The following is a 24,246-nucleotide window of genomic DNA, read 5'->3' as shown; positions in this document are numbered from 1 at the left end:
AAATAATAGTCTCTAGTAAAATAAATTTTTAAAAAAATCTAATTTTTTCCATGAACAGAGAAGAGACAAGGGGGATTGAACAATGAAATGTGAAAAAATGTAAAAAAAAAAGTTGATAAAGATAAAAAATAGTATGAAGAAAATATTCTTATTTTTATGATAAAAGAAAATGTGTATGTTTTATATGTTAAAACTTATTAGAGGAGAAGATGGTCGGGGTGCGGTCAGCAGAAAAAATACAAATAAACAAACGAATTATTTATTTGTGCCAACGTTTCAACCTGAGTTTCAGGTCTTTATCAGGGCTATAAAAACAAAAAGACAACAACCATCATTCAGAGAGAAAAATATAAAATAAATAATAGACTAAAAATGTGGAAATATACATAATAATGGAATGAAAATATCAATTATTTGATTAATAACTATGGACAAAGACAGTAGTAGATTGATATCATTATTATTTATACACATATAAATGTGAGTAATAAATAAATGGTACAGTGGATAAGGATGTTATAACTGATGGTTACAAATAAAATGATGGTTGTTGTATTTTTGTTTTTATAGCCCTGATGAAAACCTGAAAATCAGGTCGAAACGTCGCCACAAATAAATAATTCGTTTGTTTATCTGCGTTTTTTCTGCTGACCGCACCCCTGACCATCTCCTCCTCTTATATATCTACGGTAAACTATCTTCACATTGTTAAAAGTTATTATCTATTTCATAAGTCTGAATTAAGAATTATTTACAAGCTGATAACTTTTTGTTCCTTATTAATCGTACTCCTGACCATCTACTTCATATTCAATTACAATCAATCTTTCATATACATAAGACGATAAAAATAGTTTTTAGGAAAATTTGCTCCAATTAACTGTAATAGTATCATTAAGAAATATATGTTAATGACCAGTTGCAACTCCAGAGAGTAAGTAAGTATTAAAAAACTAAGAGAATAATCGCAGGCTTTGCCCTCCAAAGATTAAAAATAAAAAAGAATTAATAAATGTTCATCATACATTCAACAATCAATCTAGTTCATTAAAAAGTAGGAGAACCAAAATAATTGAAGTCGGGACAGCAATTTTATTAAGAAAAAAAGAACTGTCTCCAAAATTTCAGAGGCTGACACTATTACAGACAGACATGACTTCTCTGTGATCTGGACCTAACCCCATCTTCTCTTCCTGAGACTCAGAAGACCTCTCACAGAGATTGAATTGGAAGAAAATTAGGATTTAGAAATATAGTTTGAATTGTATACTGAAATACTAATTAATAGTTGACAAATACATTGAGACTTTATATTAATGGCCAATATATAAAGATAGCTTAATTGAACATTGGGAAAAATCAAGATTTTGTTTGCTTCATTTTATCAAAAATAGACATTTCAGTAATATTAATAGAATGAATTATTCGTGGATAATATTATAAGGAGTCATAGTTAGATTGTTTTAATTTTTTTTTTTTATTGTTTAATAGATGTTTCGTACAGAACAGTATATATAATCTCATTATTCTAGTTCTGTTTCAAGGTTTATTTATCATGTAAATGATATATCATTTTAATTACTTTGCTCCATATTAACTATGAGAGTTGTTTTATTAACTAATATACATCCTCTAGTAAAAACATTAATTAACAATAAAACTCTCAATAAAAATCATATTAGGGACCAAATGCTTCTAGATGAGTGAGCCATAAAGGTTGAGTAATTGATAAGTTGACTATTTATCGAAAATTATAATTTAATTAAATATGTTATAATTAATAGAGGAAAAATGAGTGTAATTAATAAAAATCAAATACTTTATCTACAACTAAAAAAAAGAGAAATCTTTTTGCCATATCCCACACAACCATAGTCGATGTGGAGAAAAATAGAAGATAGGACACAAGAAGCTCAAGTGCAGGTTGATGAAGCAGATGTCAGGAACACTGGAAAATTTTAATTTTAAGTGTTTAACAGACAAGTTGTAAATGATGAGGTGATCATTCAGGAATAAAGTAGGAAAGCTAGAGTGATATGTATTGACATTTTAACAATTATTTATATTATTAAGGTTTTTCGCCATATGTTCCGGTATCTGGCCAAGGTGGGATATTTTTCAAGGGACCTTTCATAGTGGCCCTGTGTATATACAAACACACCCATGTTTATTTACCACAGGGGTCCCATATCAGAGCTTTTAACACATTAGTGTACCACAATTTTCGCTGAAGGATCAGAAGCCAATTAAGCAGGTACAAACCCTTCTTATAAGGGCCCTCTACATGTTGGTCAAGCCACGGCGAACCGAGTTGCTTGGTTGCATGCGTGAGCATGTGGATGGGTTGTACGAGTTGGCCTAAGCTCATTGCCGATCCGCCGAGTCGATTTTTTGGACACAGATCAAAGGGGTTCATGAGAGCGCTCGTGTAGCATCTCCACCATTGTTCTCTATCTAGTTGCAACTGAGAGCTGTTAGGAGATTAAAGGTGTTTGTTGGTACTTTTTATAGTAAGTTTTATATTTAATTTTCTTTTTTTTTGTAATAAAAATAATATAAGCCCAGTGCAATGGCTGAAACCACTTAAACATCCGCCATGCTTGCCTCTCTGAATAACACTGGCATGTGGATGGTCCGCTCTTTGTTTACCGGGCATTTGTACAAGCCTCCGATTCGTGGCAAGTGGCCAACATGTGGATCCGCCTTTAGACATGTCAAACTTTCCCATCCCCTCTTGTGCCTAGGGGGTACGAACACCTAGGGGGCTTTATGTTACCTATGGCCAATGAGGAATTCGATTAAAAAAAAAAGGTAACGCCTTTAAGGGGAGGTAGCAGAAAAGGATCAGGACAACTAGACGAAGACACAGAAGTAGGAAGACCAAAGAGAGGACAAGATGCACTTTGACCAGACAAAGTTCTAAGGAGCTGGAAGGCCATCCTTATGACAACACAACACCAATGGCAAAGACATCACTACATACTCGACACGCACCATCCAAATCAGTAGCTATATGTACATATTAGGTAATAAGTTATAATGTAGTAATCATATTTTATGACAAACCATTTGTTTGGATCATTTCAATCATTTTAATAATATCATCTATAAATCATTGTAAGTAAACACTTTGTTCCTTAATGTGGTTTATTTACAACTATATTACACAATACTACCCCTTATTATATTTTATATTTAATGGTAACAACATTTTATAAATATAAAGGTATTTAATTGGTAAAATGGTAAACACACAAAAAGCCTTTGGAAAAAATCCAACTATAATAACAGTTTTGCAGGATCCAATATAAATTAATTAATTAACTTATTTTTGGATAATTGCCATCGGCGATTATCCTAGCATTCCGACTAAATCCTGAGACAGTACATAGCAAGAGTTGGATCTATGGTGGGAATTATTATTACAATTGCTTTAATTGGATACAGCTGCTAATTTCAACTCACTACCTCATTTGAAGAAGTGGACAAACCTTCAACAGATACTTTCCATTCGAGGTTGGGACTGAAATACAAATTACTTTAAGGTGTCCCATTATAACTTACAATGGTTGATTGATCTTTGATGGTATACAAGCTATGTTGGAGCCAACACTTGTGGACCAGTAACAAATTAATTTATTTAGTAAATAAAAAAAATTTATTAAATGAGAGTTATAGAGAAAGTTCATAAAATCACTTAATATGGTACAGTAGACAATAAATAGATTAAATGACATTGTGTCGTAAAGAATCCATTCAATGACCTACTAATTAAGTATAATAATCATATTGTTACACAGCTAAAAAGTAATTAGATCAATATAGCAAACTATCTACTTTAAATTTTAAAGTTATATACATTACCCTTGTATAAATTGTCTGCTAAGCTCATGATCTCCCAATTTTGAATTAACGACTGCAGCTAAGGCCAAAGGGCCTGCATCACCAAGAAGAAAACTAATTTCATCTTGCCTGAGTTGTGAAACTCCTTTTTCAGCCAAATCTTTGGCTTTCTATAACACCGATAATTAGGTCAAAAATAAATGCTACAATTTTTTTAAATGTAGTGAATCCATTTCACATTCTTACCTGTAAAAAACTGGTGTCATTAGTTTTTTTATATTTGAGAAGATATAGAAGCGCTATACCAGTATATCCTATGTAAACTGTATAATCTTCATTGAAAGTTATTAGATTGATGTTTTTTTGAATTTTGTCCGACAATACTGCATCTAGTTTTTGAACACGGGAAACTAAATCACCTTTAAACTAAAAATAAAACCAAAGATATAACGAATTGTCAATGAAAACTTATTTTAGCTACAAGTAACTTGAGTTACCTGCTTTCCATTTAAGAAATTTGACGCTGATTGAGGAGAAAAGTTTTCGTAAGGATTTTTGAAGAAACGGCTCTGATCCATTTCAGGTTTTACCCCAACTACTAAACAAGTTCAAGTACAATAATTAAATTATATTTAAAAAAACTCAGCCATCCGTCAAAATGTTTACAAACAACATAACCAGTGAGTTACCTTCCACATATATATATTTTACATAGTGGTATATATTTAAAAAAAAAATTATGTATCTAAAGAATTCGAAAAAAATCTTATCACAGATTGTTCTACAGGGATATATTAACACAGATAACATAATAACCATATGTGGTCTTATTCAATGGCCTCTAATGCTAAAATTTTATTCATCTAAGTTATTAATTACGTCTATTTAATAAGCAGATGAGAACGTACTTGATGAAAATCCAGCGAATAATTTTAATATTGTTCTATTCAATGAGTTCATTCTATTTTGAGCAAATTATATAAGGTTAAATTATATTTTTAAGAATAGGTCAGATGTTAGCCCCTAGAGTTTTTATATACCAATGATGCAAATTTTAAAACAAAGCAGATTTGAAATACATTTAATTATTTTGTGCAATAGTAGCGCTCTATTTATTCAGGTACTGAATTATATAAAATTCCTAATTTCTTGTCCTCTTTTCAATGTAATCGACACAGATTATGGTTACAATGGATGCGTCTTCTGATGAAAATTAATTAATTAGAAATGCTCAAATTTGTATGTTTAATCAGTGAGCATTCAGGGCGGGGTGTCCTGAATATCAATTTACTTATTCCTTAATGCACACTTAAGTAAGTGATAATTCTACATTCAATTATTAATTAATGAGTTGTGAAAAAACAGAAAATGCTAACGAATTGTTGAATAAACTGCTCTTGCAAGATCTATTCTTTGTAACCGTACCCTTAAAATGAGAACAGTGAGTGAAATAGACACTTTTTAAATTCTGTATTAGGTAAGAGGAATACTTGAAACAAGAAATATAGCCTCGGCCGAGGATTATTTCGAACCCGAGACAATGGATTTATAAATAAGCAAGGGTGAGAATTCCGATATAGAATAAGGTCTTAAATTTTTACCTAAGCCAGGATTATTATTGTAAAATTTATAGCAACGTTACATTTCAATATTTATATAAAAAATGTAAATTTTGTAAAAATACAGTTTTTAGTACAATAATTTGGTTGAAAGATTCTTCGCTTTGTTACTAGAAATAACCAGCGGTGTAGCCAGATAGTAGACTAACCTTGCTCCGGATCCGTTGTAATGACTACTAATTTTACATATTTTGTTCTAACTACCTGGTTGTAGACTATTGATTTCTTTTACTGGACTTAGTCGGTATATTTTAATGATTTTTAATTAAAATGAAATAAGGAAGGGTCTGTTAGGAAATATTATAATAAATAGGCTGACTAATGGTTTTCTCACCAACATTTCCGCTTTCGGGTGGCTGGTTCATGTATCTTTCATCAGTTCATGGTTGTAAGCAACTTGAAAGTTTGGTTTCAGAGCAAAGCTAGGTTGTACATAGTATAACTTCGATGCCCTGGTTGTGGAATACCGGAGACCACTGAACAAGTCGTACTTGCCAGTACCGCCTATAAGGCGCAGATGGCAAAATTACTAAGGGAAACAGAGCTCTATGTCCTAAAGTAGAGCGATATCCCACAGCTAATGACCAAGGATACTATCCGTACTTTCGGTCTTTTTATTTGTACTGGTGGAAGGAAGGCGTTGGTTCAATCCACTTCTCCTTCGATGGGAGAGGAGATGCACCAAATATAACGACAGACAGAATAGAAGAGAACGGTTGCTAATAAACTGTGTACACCTTAGATTGCCGCAGTGGATTGTTACGAAGATGTCCTGTTTCCCACAGCTGCGAACTCCCGTATTGTCTATCAGTCAAGGCTGGGAGATTAATAAATATTCAGAGTAGTTTAAGCAAGTTCAGTCTTTTTTTACTTGGTAAGAAACCGGATTAGAATAATCATAAAAATAGCTGACTAATAATTCAGTATAAAATAACTGCTTATTACTACCAATACGCCCAATTATTATTATACATTTCTCTAGATAACGTTTTAGTCAATTAATGGTTTTATCAGTACTATTACCTTCTATTTTAATGCTTATCATAACTTCCAACATAACATAAAATAAAGCGAATTGTGGCATTTAATTTCTGTCATATTTAAGTAAGTCACTAAACATAAAAATAAAAAAAGAGAATGATTAGGTATAATATGTTAGCAGATAATAATGCAATAATGGAAAAAAGTTTTGGATAAAATTTAAAAAAAATCTTATTGTGAGATAAGAAAATAGTGAAGAGACAAAGAGATTATGAAGAACAAAGGGAAACTTTAAGAAAGATTAATTCACTATTGCCTATTAGTTAAAATTATAACTTTTCTTGTATACTACAACTTGTATTAATGATTTTATTACATGTTTTTGTCATTTGTCGTTATTAGATTTGATCTAAAATGAGTTTTGACTTTAATTAAACTGTTGGGCGCAGGTGGGATTGATCACCAGGAATACCAACTAGAAAACCGCATTGTGCATGCGCCTTTCCGTTTCTGATAGTCATAACAAGTGTTTGAACAAGTCTATTGGATTTAAATATTACTATCATTTTAAAAGATTACTTGATTATATTATAGACACCCGAGAATAAGTTTTTTTTCAAGTCCTTATTACCAAAATCTTTCTTGCTCCCTATCGACCCTCGTTTGGATTCTCTATTAAGGTTATTAAGCTAATATGTGCTAAAACTAAAAACTTGGAACCGAAAATCAAAATAAATCTATCTATGGCATACTATAAAGATGAAATGTAATTCTGTAAAACAATTTATTGTTAATACAAATGTTTCAAGTAGGTATTATTTACAATCCATAACCAGGAAAACTTGCAGCATTAGGTTTTCTGATGTCATTTAAGAAGTAAATTAGGCCAGCTAAACCTAAAATTTACAGTATTTGTGATTAATAAATTTGAAAATGAAATATATTCAAATTAATGTTCGATAAGGACCTTCAAACAATGAAAGTGGGCGGTCAGGTTTCATGTGTTGGTCTCTAGGATGATGAGTACACCATTCGGCAAAACAAGCAGCTCTATGGAGGTGTTTTGCATTCTAAAACAAATTTTCTCAAGTAAATTTGCGGGAATATAGGAGTGATAATTTACGTTAAGTAGAAGTGAGCTATTCTTACCTTCGTGTATTTAAATAATTCGAGAAAAGTGTAAGCGTTTCCCGATACTCCGTGGCAAAGCGAATATCCTTTTGAAAGCAGACCTCTTTCCCAAACAATTTCACCACATTGAAGGGCTACGTCTAAGTATTTTCGCGACTTGAATACCTACATAATTATTCTTTTATATATTAAATTAAGACAAGATTATCTTTATGATAGTTGTTAGCTTTGTTAAAAAACAATTTTTGTAGGTTATTAATGCAATACAAGTAAAAAATCAGTTCTTGTTCCCTCTGATAAGGCTTATCGATAAATCTCGTTACTGAATCAATTTCTGGCGTGTTGCTCATGGGGTCGATAATTGTTTATGGTTTTAACTACTTTGGTTTCTGTTTTCTAGGCTGTGTCGTTTCCTATTTATTGAAGTTCTTAACCTATTTCGAAATAGCACTAAAGAACACTCAGTAATCAGGTTTTGAAATTTGAAATAAATAATTATTTTCGTTTGATGATTTTTCAGTCACAAAAACCGAGCATAGTGTTTAGAATTCTTATTACTAAAAAATCGATTAAAAATTTTTAGCATGTCAGTTTTGGCAGAAACGCGACTCTCGTTTTATCGAATGAAACATCCAAGCAGGCAGAATGTGCTTTAATTCGTGATTAGACAGAAGTTGACATTTTCCGAATTTGTTATTTTATTTATTTAAAATGTCTGAGGAAAAGATAGTGGGGGTGCAGTCAACAAAAATACACAAATAAATAAAGCTTATTTATTGTGCTGAGGTGTCGATCTGGATTTCATGCCTTCATCAGAGTTGCTTTAGTAGAGGTTCTGTCTGAAGTGAAACATCTCATTATTTAAAATGTCTAATACCGAAATTATCGGACAGTGCTTTTTGTTACAGGGTTAGACTGAAACAATTCTCAGGTGCTTTTATAGATATTCAAGTAACTTGTAAAACTGCCCTTCCAATGATCATTGCACAACTATAACGATATTTGGTTAATTTACTTGGCGCTAAAAGCTAAAATACGGCAGCACAAGTTTCAATGAATTCCTTTACGGAAACTATTTTGATTTAACCTGATTAATCACTGTGTATCGCACCTTGTAAATTTTCTACGACTGCGAGTATTTGCGTCGCCGCGACTAGAAATCGCTGGTGTATAATATAACCGGATACAGAGTATGCGTAACGCGATAGTCGCTTAGTCGGACTAAGAAGAAATTCAAATAGAGTTAAGTATCCTTATTGAACATTTAAAGTTCAATGAATGTTCTTACTGAACCTTAAATGTTCAATAAGGATATTTAATTATTCTTAATCAATAAATAGATTCTATTATTTAGCCCGACTATGCGAGCATCGCGCTATCCTGGACTAGTTAGGACTTGGTCTAAGGATCCGTCTCCACCAACGATCGATCGTCGCGGTGACACCAATACTCACTACCACGACTAAATGTGAACTAAAGTTCACCCCAGGCCGGATTCGAACCGGCACCGCCCGCAATTCTCAGGTTGCTAAGACCTGAACCTCAACCGCCTGAGCTACAGAAGGTCCTGGCTCCAGCATATTCCAAGAAAGCATTAACTTTCTTGGTTTCTTTCAAAGTAAATTAAGATTAAAACATAATTAAAATAATCGTCATAAAAAATACTATACTCGTCCCACAATACAGAGAAAGGTCAACTACAGTTTACAAACTAGGATCACCTCCCCTAGGTCTAGCTCTATTCCTTCCTTTTTTTTTTTTTTTTTTGTAATTTTAATATTTTTAGGCACCCCACTCGTCAGCCCTGTACATCAGGTAGAGGGATTACTTCCTTACAATCTTTCCCTTCCAGGGCCAAACTTTTTCTATGGGGCACTTCTGATAAAACATGATGCAGTAAATTATTCCGTTGATGGGAGAAAAAATGGAATGGAAGTTTGATGGTTAATTGACATGAAGGTGAATTTTAATTTGAGGAAATATCATAGATAAACTTCACTTATAACAACTATACTAGTATAATCCATAGCAATAGATGTAATGGCTTAGCCGTTTGTAAAAGTTACCTCGCTGGCCAAGGTAAAAAGATGAACGAATCCTGGAGCTCCATGGCACCATTGAACTAGATTGTCTTCGTCTTTATCCGTAGATGGTTTAAAATTACCGCTGGGAAACCGTTGAGTAAGTAACCATTCAATTGTAGGCTGTATCAGGTCGTTTTTTTCCTTTGATGTCAGTAACCGTGAGCACTGAAAATAGTCATTTGTATCCACATTAAACAAACATTGTCATAATTGTATTTTATTTTCAATATGGAATAAGGTAGTTGACCGTATGAAGTAGATTGGAGGAAGGCAGTCCGGGTGGCGGTCAATAAAAGTTTCAAAATAGTAAAAAAAAACTATTTATTGCAAACCAATGTTTCGTCCCACTTTGCAGAGCTTCGTCAGGGCTGATAAGAGTCCTGTTCTGTCACCAACTGGCTTGGCTTTGATAGAAAAGAACAGTGCATCTTTCTTCTAAAATGGAGATCTGCCGCAGTGTATTAGAGGAAGATAGTCCGGGTGGTGGTCCATAAAAGTTTCAAAATCGTAAAATAAAACTATTTATTGTTAACTAACGTTTCCCCCCACTTTGCAGGGCTGGTAGGAGTGCTGTTTTATTACCAACTGAGTGCTGTTATGTCATTTGATGACAGAAATTTTCACAATTACCGCGATACCAAACACGAATTATAAGTGAATTCGGCCACTATGAAACTACCTGAACGAAGATGGTCCGGGTACGGTAAAAAAAAACTCAAACAGTAATTGAACTATTTAATATGAGCCAACGTCTCGCCCCACTTCATCAGGGCTAAAAAAACAACTAATTATAGTAACAAGGTAAACCAATATGTAACATTGAATTAAGGTAATCTAAGTTGTGGCTAAATATGATTTCAAATATATGAAAATTAACAAAGTAAATTACTATTATTTTATTTTATTTACTTTGTTCATTTTTATATAAATTTTCACATATTTTAAATTATATTTAGCCTGACCTTAGTTAACTTTTATTATGTATTATCTATTCTCTTACTTTGTTTCTTTATTTAAGTTGTTGTATCTTTTTTAGCTCTGATGAAGCACTACAAAGTGGGGCGAAACTTTGGCCCACAGTTCAATTAATATTAGAGTTGTTTTTTTATTTATCTTCCTTTTATATATAACACATGGTCAATCAATGATCTTCCAATACCTGACGTACGCACAAAAGTTATGCGGGTATCCGTTTCTTAGAAGGTCACGGTATCCGCTCATTACCGACATTTAGTCTGTCTGAATTTTAGAAGAATGTTTTCGGGGTCTTTACTAAATCCAATTATGTATTCCTACCGTCTTAGTCAGTAGGCTGTAGGGGCCCTGATGTTATGTCCCTGGACAAGCGTATGGTCTCTTCGTCGGACTAAAAAAAGATTAAATATATGGAACATATAGTTCAGTATCTTTATTGAACATTTGAAGTTCCATATATTTAACTTTTTATTTGTCCGACTAAGAGGAGACTATTGCACTATACTAGTCCAGTTTGGACAAAATCTTAGACATAAAATTTGTAATTTATTACATTAAAAAAAAAATTATAAAAACGAGATTATTTCTCACACAAAGCAAAATGTAGAGAATTCCTGCGAGGCCGTGGGCTGCTCCTAGGTAATTAGTATCATACCACTCGTAAACCAATGGCGCTTCACAGGGAGTTATTTCAGCTCTCCTCACTCCTTCACGGAGTATGATGCTTATTTGCTAATGTGACAAACGAAATACATTTAATAAGATATTTATGTTGATGATAACGGTAAATATTCATAGAGCATTAAAGAGGGGGAAAAAAGTGTGGTTTATACTAATATAATATAAAAAGGCTTTACCTTCCTCAATAGTTCCTCTGATATTACATTATTAAAATATTTCTGGACAAATAATAAAGCATAAAGATATCCTGCCCTTCCATTTAAAAGTTCACACGGCGAATCAACATCCTTATCTGCTAGTGCACATAACCTACGGATTCGAAGTATTGAATATTAGTTTGTCGAAGGTATAGTGCATCCAAGATAAGTTTGCCTGTAGGGTGGAACTTGCACGCCCTCCACCCTAGGTCCTTCTTCCCTCAAAACGAAAACAATCCTCTCCTCCTACTGGGAACAAACTACTGGACTGGAACTTGGTAACGCCCAACTAGTTCGGGATTGGGTAGGTACTTGGAACGATTTTCCTCCCTATTCTTGGACTAATAAATTACGAAAAAGGAAGGTTATCCTTTATTTTTGACGAACTGCTTTATACTGATTCTTGTTTTACTTTATATGCAAATATATTGAGAACTCTGTTCTGAATTGCAATTTAAGAAATGTAGTATCTTCCAAAAAGTCATATTTGAGATTTAATTTTAAGTTTAAATTTGTTGTGAAACAGTTAGTGCAACAATTTTCTTAATTTTATTGTTTTAAAATGCAGTATATTTGGTCCTATAAACATATAATAAATGCAGTAATTTATTGCTTTTCAGAACAGAGGAAACATGGATTGGACCACTCTCAGCCATGGTTTTTATAGGCATTTAAGTAAGTTCATAATTACGTTTTTGGTTTGAGAGTGGATAGTTTTCCATGTACCCAGTTTACTTGACATGGTAAACTTACACTACTTCGATATTAATGAAAAATAATTGTGAAAACTGATACCAAGAATTCCTATTAGTAAAACTACTGAAGAACGTCCAGGAAAGGTTAGTCCATTCAACCAAGTATGTCTATTCCAACAACCACTTCTGACTCTCCGAAACTGTATGGAGTCTGCGCAGACAAGATTTGGTATCTATCCATACTTCGTACAATCAGAAGGGGTTATTGAAACAGACCTATTGGAGAAAACAGTGAGGGGGAGGGGTTGGCGGGAGAACGTGTGCCACTGTGGGTTTCCCCTCTTCCATAACTCACCAGCAAACCCATCTTGGATGCACTATAATAATTAATAAGTTAATGATGTAAAACATTTTACCTGCGCGATAATTCAGTTGCAGAGCTACCTCCAGAAGCAAAAGCATTAAATATAAAGCCTAAAGCTAAGGGACCAGCATTCCCTCGGAGGAAACTGATACCTGTATATTTTCCTTTTTCATTAGCCTCAGCTACTATTCTTTTTCCTCTCTAAAAACATTATAATCATGTCGCTTTTGCAATAGTGACGTAATACATTTAAATATCAAGGAGGTTCAATTTTTTCTTGACAAAAACTAAATAACAGCACATGTGAAGACTTTATTTAGAATTTGCCAAAACTTGTTACTACACATTGGCCAAACTATGGCGAATTCGTGCAAGCGTGTGGATGGGTTATTTGAATTGGTTGATGGGTCGGTTTTTGTGTAATGATATATAAAGGCTACACGTTTTCCAGACAGTGGCAAATTCGCGCATGCGCTAGCATGTAAATGGGTTAAATACGTCTATAATTACGTTTTTGGTTTGGGAGTGGATAGTTTTCCCTCTAACCAGTTTACCTGATGTGGAAAACTTTATTTCGACATTAATGAAAAATAATTTTGAAACGTTATACAAAGAATTTCTATTAGTAAAGTTGCAGAAGCACGTCCAGGAAAGAAAAGTGAAGAAAAGGTTGGTCCATTCAACCGAGTAGTTCTGTTCTAACAACTTCTGACAATCCAGAACTGTACGGAGTCAGCGCAGTATAACATTTGGAAGGGAAAAACACGTAATACGCATGCTCCGTACGGTAAGAAGGGGTTGTTGGAACAGGCCTATTGGAGAAAACAGTGTGGAGTTGGCGGGAAAACGTATGTCACTGCGGTTCTCCCCTCTTCCTTAACTCACCGGCAAACTTATCTTGGATACACTATACTTTAAGAGTAATAATAATACATCGTAACAAAAAGTCTGTATTGATAATTTCGTGTTTTGGTTTATTAATGGTCAGAAGTAAGTTTTACGAGCTATTTAAACTTAAAACGTATTAAGATTTCACGTCAGCCTTTCACTAAGAGAGATAATTTTGAAAAAGATATGAAATATAATATTAATATAATATAATGTTGTACCGTTAATGCAGAGCTATCGTTGTTCTTCATGTATTTATAAAGGTATAGCATAGCTATTCCAGTAGTTCCTACATAAATTGAATAATTTGAGCAAGCAGTTATCTGGCGTTCCGAATCTATTAACTGTTGGTACAGACCTTTTTCTGCAACTTCGATCTTTTGGAAAAGTTCAGTGGAGATCTGAAAAATCAGGTACAAAATCTAATTGGGTTTAAACTTTTTAATGAAATAGATTGAAATATTGAGCAATAATATGCACATCGTTAGCTGTTACAAATGAAGTTCCCTCAGTTAAGAAGCGGGCGTAATTGTTAAGGATATATCTTTCCTTGCGATAATCTATACTCATTTCTTAAAATTTATAAATGGCTAAGTTTCCACTTTTATGTTTTACAGAAACTATAAATGGTGTTTAGTGAGAAATATGTTAACCAGGTGGACTTCATATGGCTGATACAGATGTTTTAGTTCCTTGATCTAAAGTTTGTTTAAAATTATGAGGAAGATGGTCATGTTTGCTATCAAAAGAGAGCTAAAATAGTCAACAACTATTTATTTTCCGACGTTTCGCTCCACTTTGTAGAGCTTCATCAGGGCTGAAAAGATAAAAAAACAACTGAAAATATTTTGAGGTGTAGATAATTGACCGTAGATTAATGATTGGAGAAGTTTTTCGGGGGTGCGGTCAGCAAAGAACAACAAATAAACAAAACCATATTTATTTATTTTATGCCGACGTTTCGACCTGAGTTTCAGGTCTTCATCAGAGCTATAGAACAAAAGAGATAACAACAACATTTAGAGTGACATACAATTGAAAAGGAATAGTATACAAACAAATTTATAATTATACAAAATATTGAATTAAATCATAAATGATAAAAAATTGATAACTGATAATTGAATAGTACAAAATTTTAATCGATTGATATTCGTGGAATTGTATGGTAGTAAATTGAAAACAGTGACAGATGAAATATAATATCATGTAGGTAAGAAGATGTGTATAATATAAGATATGCAAGTAGTGTCTAAAAAAACTGAAAAATTAAATAAATAAATTGAATCTACAATGATTTAATTCAATATTTTGTATAATTCTAAATTTGTTTGTATACTATTCCTTTTCAATTGTACGTTACTCTAAATGTTGTTGTTATCTCTTTTGTTCTATAGCCCTGATGAAGACCTGAAACTCAGGTCGAAACGTCAGCATAAAATAAATAAATATGGTTTTGTTTATTTATGTTGTTCTTTGCTGACCGCACCACCCAACAAACTTCTCCAATCATTGAAAATATTTTGACATAAGATACAAAAAGATAAATTAAGGTAGGGTTAAAATTATGTAGAAATGAGTGAAAAGAAAATTATATACAAATAAAATAAAATAGTATTAATATAAAATAAGCAATGGTATGAATATAAAAAATTACATAAAATATAAGGTTAAAAAAGTACAGGAGATGCAATAACACCTAAAAACAGAATAGTATGTGTGAAAAAACAAAATTTAACATACTAAAAGACATAAAATAAAGAAGCATTTTAAATTTTGTTTTCTCATATCTACTTTTCACTACATAATATCTATACTATTTACGGCAGAGTAGTTAGCTAAATTAAAAAAAAAAAACTAAATCTGTAGGCCTACAACCCATTAAGTGTCAAGAGTACAATATTTCCTGAACTAAATCTATTTGTAAGTAATGTACATTGTATGCACTGTTCAATTTATTTCTACTATTTATGTATTTATCTGAAAAATCGCTCATTTAGGACTGGTTGCTTTTAACTAAGATTTCTGAAATCTCGAGTAAAATCAACAATAAAGGAAAGTGTTTTTAAATATGATTAAAATGTTGTGATTTAGAAAATTCCTCAGCTAATAGCTCTTACAGCAATAATAATGGGAAAATAATTGTTATATTATACTGTTGAGGAATGTATAGTATTGAAACACCTAAAAATAAATTACTTTTTTTTTTTATTATTACGCCTAAAATATAGGAGTTAAAGTTTAATGAAATGCTTGAAATACAAGTTTATAAACGTCATATTAATTTCATTAAAACATGGAGGAGATAAAGTAACAGTGAACTGTTTGCAAAGACTGGTCAGTCAATATCTCATTATATATAGGCAAAGAAGAAGCAATCCATCAAGATGCCTCTACACAACAATCAGTGCCACATTAGAGACCATGTGGCAGGTCAAAACCAGATGGATAGACAGAGTCAACAAAGATGTGAAAATAGCCAAAGACAGGTAGTTGAGGAGAAGGCTGTTTTGGGTGATCATAGGTCTATAAGGTCTATAGAGCCAACAAAAAAAATATATATTAATTTAATAAGAATAAAAAATCAACAATTGCATAGTTTAATTCATAAATGTAACAATTAAATAAAAAAATTATGGTATAAAAATTTACTGTAACAAACATTGAAAATGTTTATTTTCTAGGAAAAAAATTAATATTATAGAACCAACTTTGTTTCATCAATGAAGTAAATCTTTTTGGAAATTGCTTCCACCATTTTTTAAAATGATATTCAAAGAAATAAAAGAAGACTCCTATTCTTCCTAAATGGCAGTTTTTAACTACTTGACATTTGAACATATCTTTTTATATTTTTTCCTTATAGGTTCCTTTAAATGTTCGGTTCTCAATCATTTTGGAGTATTGTTGAGCAGCCTTAAAACATATTTTTGATTTCCACATCTGTGTTGCAAATACACATCCTGGATGAAAATAAAGTTTTCTTTATTTCCATGTTTTAGAACACTGAGTAGTAGGCTTTCTTTTAGGGTGTTTTAATATTTAATTTGGTATATGATATTATCAATGAATTTGAGTTTCCCCACTCTACATATATCATTATGAATACTTTCCCTTACCCCTTACTTAAGGGAAAATTCAGTACATGTAATATATACCAACTTTAGCCATTTTATGATATTCAAACCTGTAATATCACTATGCATTTGATGTGCCAACATCTGTGAAGGGAGAGAAATATAAGAAAACTCGGATATTAGGAACAAATTCATTGGGTTCTCTCATGCTTTTTTAGGGAATTTATTCTGTAATATTGTGATTCATTTTTACTAGGTCCAAAAATACATCTTTAAAGTTCTTGTAAAATTACCAAAATATGAATTTCACAGGTCCCATTTAACTGTTTTTTTTTATTTATATTTAACTTTGTTGAGTCTAGATTACACAAGTCTACGTTTACCTAATTTTTTTTTCACATCATTGAAAAGTCAATTATGGCTATAATGTACAATACTTTTTATAAAAACTCATGTATTTATTGACAATGCATATTTGATTGAAATAAAATGTGTATTTATTAACTTCTTAGTTACCTTTTTTCTTCCATAATTACACTTGTTAAACAAAGTGTGAAATATGCCAGTTATTTAAACCTCAGAACGTCTTCAACAAAATGATTATGATTCTAAAACGAAAAAGAGTAAGAATCTAGCAATCGAACAATGCTTATTTACTTTGCAATTAAAAAATAGTTCAAATAAAGCTATATGGGTGTGCTGAAATAGCTTAAGATATTCACTGATAGGAGAAGATGGTCGGGGGGTGCGGTCAGCAAACAAACAACATAAATAAAGAAAAAATATTTATTTCAGGTCTTCATCAGGGCTATAGAAGAAAAGAGATAACAACAACATTTAGAGAAACATAAAATTGACAGGAAATAGTAGACAAAACAAGTTAGGAATCATACAAAATATTGAAGTGAATCATAAATAATAAAAAAATTGATAATTGAACAATACAAAAAATTAATTGGTTGATAATCGTGGAATTAGAAGGTAGCTGATTGAAAAATGTGAAAGATGAAATATAATATTATGTAGGTGAGAAGAGATATGTATATATACACAATAGTAAAAAGTTAGAAAAAGAAGAAGAAATATGGAGAATGAGAAATGAATAATGTAAGAAATATGTGGACAAGAAAAGAGCCTTACCGTCTAGCGGAGAGGATTAGCTAAAACTGATTGATTCGTGGAAAGGCACACTATATCTACGGTCAACTATCTACACCTCATTAAGATATTCACTTATTTTTTATTAATTCTCTAAGTTGTCACCTGTAGGTGATAGGTGGTGGAGGGTTAAGAGCACTCTACTTAGACTACACTCTTTAAAAAAAAAAAATGGTGTTAAAACTACTAGTTTAAAATTAAGTTAAATAGATAATTCTATTTTTGAAGTTTTTTTTTTTTTTTTCTTATTCACATAATCAAGGTACAAAACATTGATCGAAATTTTATCATTTCATAAAATAAACAGTTTTTATTTCTTACTAGACGTACTCGGCCACATATTCCAGTGGCTTGCTTAGTCAGATTAAAATAAAAAGGAAAGCACATGTTTCTAATCAGTTTAATTTCACAGTGCTTGTGGATATACAATGTTTTTTGTTGTTCCATTGGATCTGCTATAGAGATGGTATTGATCAATATACGCATCATTATTTTCCTGATTTGGTTACATAAATTGCCATGCTCTTGGATTACAATTTTCATAATGGACAAATAAATTGTTTTTGCTCAAAATTTTTTTCTTATGGGCCTTTTATTTATTTATTTACATCACAAAATTTGAAGAACAATAAAAACGAACATGACTTGCTTTTTCATAGTAAAATATATCTTGGCTTACTTTACAGGAACCATCTTTTGGCTTTTGTTAATTTTTAATATGTGTAAACTCATTTAATGCAATCACCAATATTTTTCTCATTGCATATAAAAAAAAAAAAATTCATTTATAATAACCTTCAGATGCATACAGAGCAATATCAGGAAACAATAACATACAAAAATACTAAAATTATTTTAGAAATTTTTGTTAAATTAAAACTTTTTTTTTTGTTTCAATTGATGTTTTCAAATTTTGTTTATTAAAAGTAACCCCTTCGGATTATTATACTATGCAATATTGTTTGAATTAATATTGAATAGAATATATCAGTAAATTAAAAAAAAAATTTCCTATCCACTTTAGATAAAAGCGCTGTATAAAAATTGTTTGTTGCGTAATTGCTGATTCAATAAGGATCTCTGTATTTATGCAATTGAACGACGGGAACCTAGGATGTTAAGGATGTATTGTCTACAACTTTGACTGCCGTGGGGCGTCACGTTGGCGAATCACCCCCAACGTGGGGCGAAACTAATATAATTATCTACTATTTGAGTTTTTTTTTACCGCACCCGGACCATATTCCATTCATCTATACACACGGTCAATCAATAATCTTCCAATATTCTACAACAAAATTTTAATAAATGTGGATGAAATGGTTAATATTCCTTTCATTATATGATATGTTTAATTATATGTCTTAGATAATAAGTCAAATTTAGATGATTTAAAAAAAATAATAAGAAATTGTGTTACATGAGCCTTTAATTCCTTAAAAAAACAAAAACCAGTCACTTTAACAAGAATCAACTAATCTACATAAAACTTAGGAGTGGTTTATGGTTCTTTTAACTACACCAAATGGTATTGAACAGACCTAATTAAACAAATTAGAACCAGAGATATAAAATAGAACATTTGAAAAGAATTCCTTCATTTTAAACAACTATTTTGTCTTTATAAAGGGATCAAATCTAAATGGTGTTGATATGGGTTGAAAGAGCAAACATTCGGCTTTCCAACATAGCATTTGAATTAAATGCAGAGAAGTTATGGACGATTATCCTAACAATGAACACAAGTAGAAAAATTCTGGATTTCAATTGCTAAGAACATTCCAAGAAAAGAACATTTCAGAGATCTAAGGTAAGTAACAAACGAACATTATATTTTTATTTATATAGATTTTATACTTACTCTCTTTATTTGCATTGCGATAGGTTATCTGATAGAATTGGTGGAAGAACAATTACACAATACTAGAAAATTATATAAAATATAAGTTTATTTCTTTTTTTAATTATAAACAGAATGTATACCATTAATTTGTGGTCTTTTAGAATTCTTAAGAATTATTTTCACAGAATATAAATGTATAATATATTACATAATTTATATATTGTATTTATTTACATTTTGATACAATGCACAATTATTTACTAACATTTATAAGCTGGATTCGGTATAGATATTTACAGTTAAAAAAAAGAAAAAGAAAAAAAGGATAAGAAAATATTCAGCAGACAGCTGATGGTCATTACAATGAAATTCATATCCAATATATGAAAAATAATCTATTCGACCACTCAGATATATAAACGAAAGGTTTTTTTAAAAATAACTTTATGTAGTTTCTAATTAATCCTTCAATGAAATGAAGCTTTAGCACGGGATTAAGGCACTTGAGTGCAAATTAATTACATCTAATAAAGTTAATTACATCTAATAAGGGTAATAAGAGTTAATGTTTATGGGAGCATAACATCTACTTCAATCATAAAAACAAAGATCAGCCCAATAGAGGCACATAAAAAAGGCCTTATGGCCATTAACTTATTTTCAAGTCGGAAAAAAATTCAATAACATTATATATATATAAATATGTACAAACATATACATTAACATTACGGAAGTTCATATTTCTCCATAAATTAAAAAAAAAAAAACATTCTAGATGTGCCAGCCACCATTACAATTTGATTAGAAAATATTTTCCCTGATCTGCCTATATGATTCTCTAAATACACCTAAATGATAAGAGAGGTAGCTAGGATACTCTCCATGAATTGGTAACTAAGCAACTTAAATATTTTTTTTTATTCAAAAAAATTCCTAAGTAAACTGGATTTGCATCAGTTTTGTACTGGTCAAAACCAAATACAGCTAAAATTCATTATCTAACTTAATGATGAGCCGGGTTAATTTCCTAAAGAACAAATAAATTAAGAAAGAAAGATTTATAAATGACTATTATTAGATGAGATCTTTAACATTAAAAGCTTCTTATCGATCAATACAAATTTTCTTTCATATTTTTTTTTTAAAAAAAAGGAAAAAAAAGATCAGATTAATGAATGGTTTGTTGCTAATTGTTTTTAACCATTTGATGATTAAAAACAAAACTTTTTAAAGCAAATGAGCAAGAAATGATTCCCTCAAATCACAGGACGGACAGGGAGCTATTAAAAGCTGGTTGAAGCACACCAGAGTTAAAATTCTACACAGCAACATATAAGCAGGTATGTTTGACTAAAATATATACATAAAAATTATATATGTGAGTGTGTGTGTATATATATACATATATATAATATATACACGCACACATATACACATAAAAATATTTATGAAACAAATCCCTTTCTAGAAATAATGATATACACTATATACATAACGAACTTTGAGGCTATTCCACCTTTGTTTGGCAATACAGTTCTTTTAATGTCTTTAATTCTTCTATGAGGGCTTTGTTCTGGTTTTCAAGAACTGCTACTCTATTTTCTAAGCACTTGATGTATTCCTTTTTCTTTCTCCGGCACTCCCTCGCCGCCTCCCTAAACAGATGGGGAAAAAATAGTTAATCAATATAATTGTGAAGAGGATTTCAGGAACAGCTATAACAATATAGTATAGAGAGCTTTCAAGCAAAGCTATAACGATATAGTGTAGTGTAGTAAAGAGCTTTCAAGAACAGCTATAACAATATTGTGCAGTGTAGTAGAGGGCTTTCAAGATACAAACTACTAGGATAAACTCGAAAAAATTGCAAGTTTTTTTTATTCTAAAGGTATCAAATTGTAAATTATTTATTTATTCTTTTCCCTTTTATTATATAATGAAGTAACATGTTTAAAATTGTTGATTCATTTATTTATTTATGTCTGCTTCATATGACAATAAGTTAACTGTCATTTCCAACCACCAGTACATTTTTTACCTGTCCGGAGGAGTCTTTATTGAGGCTCTCACATCAGTACAGGTAACATTTAATGTGGTCCTCCGAACCACATGATACTTAATCAAAGCTCTAAGTTCGAGGTTATCTTTACCATAACTTCCCCTCGCTGATTTTTATAAGATAATTTTTCAAGTATTGGTGTTACTTATTTAAAAATGATATTTACAATTTAGAATTACTCACTACCAAAAATACTTTCAACTTTATTGTATTATTTAATTGAAGAAAATATGGAGGAATGACCATGTTGTGTTGAAAAGCAAGGGGACTATGTCGAAAAATAATGAACTTGTAAGTTTCTTATTTGATTACAATAAATTTTTATAACTATATTGCAGATAATAATTGACTTACCCTCGTAAAAAGTTAAAATAAACAGGAATCCAAGACCACCAAATATTTTCTAGCAACAGCAAATATTTACAGCAGTATTTAATGCAGGATTACAGTAAGCACTGTTTCCACATGTATGAGGTTTCACTCTATAGACTTCTTTATCTTTAAGCAGGATTGGATTAAACACTATGTGAATCGTAATTAACTTGAACAAGATTTTTTCCAGAAATAAAAAAGTAAATAGGACACCATTTTTACTGCTTAAGATCAACCGATGCCAAAATCTTAACCTTCTTCAGATTGATTCATTATTTAACACCACATATTTTTCATTACTTCAGTTCAGAACCCACTACTAATCATCACTCACTTTAATCAACATTAAAATATAACTCTATTATAATATAGTACAAGTTATTATTGTACAAGTCAATGTAATTGTATTAAGTTAAATCGACAAGACTAATAGTATTAGTTTGTAGTTTATTATGAAACAGGGCCCAGGTCGTTTCAGAAGATATCCAGCCTGTTATATTTTCTTTTGTTAACCTGCCAATGGTCTAGGTCCTTTGTGAATAGAGTAAATCTGCCAATACTTTTTAGACGGGGAAAGAACTTCTGTGCTTACTTGAATGTTTAGAGAGACAAGCCATTTCAGTATTCTTAAATAGATGGGCTAGCCTCCAGACCCCCTACCTTTCCAAATATGCGTAACTGATGCCAACCTAACATTAGAGAAGCTAGATGGATTGGAATACAGAATCCTAAGATGCAACTATGAAATACTAACAAAGGGCAACAGCTTTAAAAAAATAAAATAAAAGATATTTCAAGTTTACAAAACATCATTACATTAATTAGAAATGATGAAGTAAGAAGCTCGAGGTATTTTTTAAGGAATTAATAAAGAATCTTTTAATGAAATAATGAAAGATATCCACATTACCAAATTTTCAACCAATCAAAGAATGAATTATCAAATAAATCTATAAGCAACAAGATTTGAAATCATAAATTAAACTTGTGTATTATATAAATTTAATTACAAACCTGTTTTTCAAAAGACGCATTTCTCTTTTCCTCGCTTGATCTTCTGCCATTATTTGATTACCTCCTATACTGGCATTTTGTGTTACAACTGAAAAAAAAAAAATGAATGTATTACTTACTAGTTGGTTTTCATGACCTTAAGATATAATAATAATGTGAACCGTTACTACGCTTGAAGAGCCAGGGGTTCAGTACTTGTAAAGAAGTACGGTTACTAGACCAACAGTTGTGCAAGGAGGTGATTTGGTGAGAATCATGATCGACTGCCAGATTTTTACCCAATTAAGGGTACCCACTTTATGAGGCTGGATGGACCCTGGAGGGCTTCCAAATCCATATGGTTGACTAATGGCTACTGTGAAACAGAAAGTAGTTATCTGCTACTGCCTGATTCGAACCCAGGAGCTTAGAGTTTTAATGTACTTCAACGAATTATAATGAATAAATCTCTGCAGTATTTGATATTGATACTTTCAGTTCCCTAGCTGTATTTATTTCTAGAAAAAGTTTTAACTATTATTTTGAAAAATAGAGGTAATTTATGTAACACGTGTCGGCGAAAATAAGTCACCAGGAAGAAATGAGATAAGACTTCAAAAGAATAATAAAACCATGGACACTAAAATCAAAAGAATAGTAAAAGCATGGTCAAAATCCTACTGCAGCGGCCTCAGGGAGGAAGTTGCTCAAACCCGCTTGAGAAGAGGTCAGTGTCCTAATTCACTCACTAGGTCAGAAAACTGCCACTTCCAATGTGCCAATATTGTCAGTACACTCTCATGATTAAACATATTTTTTGAAGAATTCCCTCACTATTTACCAACCCAAATTTATCTTAAGCTGTCATAGATGAGGGAACTGAAGTCACATTGGTGTTTAAATTAAAACTTTTTATTCTGGATTTTCTTTTCAAGGAAGTTGTTTATATTAATTTGCTAATCTGCTGAGGTGAAAAAAAAAACTTCCAATAAGAACATAATATTATCTTTTATATTGTACATTTCGAGATTTGCCACATACTCACGTACTATATCCTTATATTCGTCAATCATATCAATGCATTTTAAGAAATATTGTCATTTATATACCAGGTCATTCAAAAAGTCCTGTCGTTTTTTTGGGGGAAATTATAAATAAATAAATATTTTCAAATAATCACCTTTATTCATCAAAATATCCACCGTTACAGTCGGTAACCTTCTCCCAACGAGATGGTAAAGCCCAAATTCCTTCCTTCAAAAACTGTTGATTTTTACTGCAAAAAT

At 31.4% G+C, this 24,246-nt stretch overlaps 2 protein-coding genes across 11 annotated transcripts in view; both read right to left on the bottom strand.

Moving 5' to 3' along the window:
* Positions 1-14,192, bottom strand: part of LOC106687603 (glutathione S-transferase LANCL1) — a 21,270-nt gene extending 7,078 nt beyond the window's left edge. The window contains exons 1-7 of one of the 4 annotated variants that reach the window (XM_067046984.1): positions 13,939-14,192; positions 13,680-13,859; positions 12,623-12,771; positions 11,491-11,623; positions 11,225-11,365; positions 9,641-9,823; positions 3,865-4,013 (exon numbers count right to left, since the gene is read on the bottom strand). In XM_067046984.1, coding sequence (XP_066903085.1) covers positions 3,865-4,013; positions 9,641-9,823; positions 11,225-11,365; positions 11,491-11,623; positions 12,623-12,771; positions 13,680-13,859; positions 13,939-14,028 — 1,025 coding nt within the window. In that variant the 5' untranslated portion in view covers positions 14,029-14,192. Of the gene's footprint in view, positions 1-3,864; positions 4,014-4,089; positions 4,270-4,340; positions 4,442-4,751; positions 4,890-5,796; positions 6,197-9,640; positions 9,824-11,224; positions 11,366-11,490; positions 11,624-12,622; positions 12,772-13,679; positions 13,860-13,938 lie in introns of those variants that run through there. The other 3 variants (XM_067046985.1, XM_014431587.3, XM_014431586.2) reach the window with 3 other exon arrangements.
* A 5,425-nt stretch (positions 14,193-19,617) lies between these two features.
* The window catches only part of LOC106687595 (Cyclic-AMP response element binding protein B), a 16,553-nt gene continuing 11,924 nt past the window's right edge, over positions 19,618-24,246 (bottom strand). For all 7 annotated transcript variants that reach the window (XM_024359727.2, XM_024359726.2, XM_024359728.2 and 4 more), the window contains exons 6-7: positions 22,982-23,069; positions 19,618-21,191 (exon numbers count right to left, since the gene is read on the bottom strand). In XM_024359727.2, the coding sequence (XP_024215495.1) occupies positions 21,044-21,191; positions 22,982-23,069 (236 nt within the window). In that variant the 3' untranslated portion in view covers positions 19,618-21,043. The remainder of the gene's footprint in view (positions 21,192-22,981; positions 23,070-24,246) is intronic.

Source organism: Halyomorpha halys, unplaced genomic scaffold (assembly GCF_000696795.3).
Source record: "Halyomorpha halys isolate HHAL.00 unplaced genomic scaffold, Hhal_1.1 Scaffold987.1, whole genome shotgun sequence".
In the NCBI taxonomy this organism is placed as follows: domain Eukaryota; kingdom Metazoa; phylum Arthropoda; class Insecta; order Hemiptera; family Pentatomidae; genus Halyomorpha; species Halyomorpha halys.
This window is presented reverse-complemented; position numbering and strand designations above follow the sequence as displayed.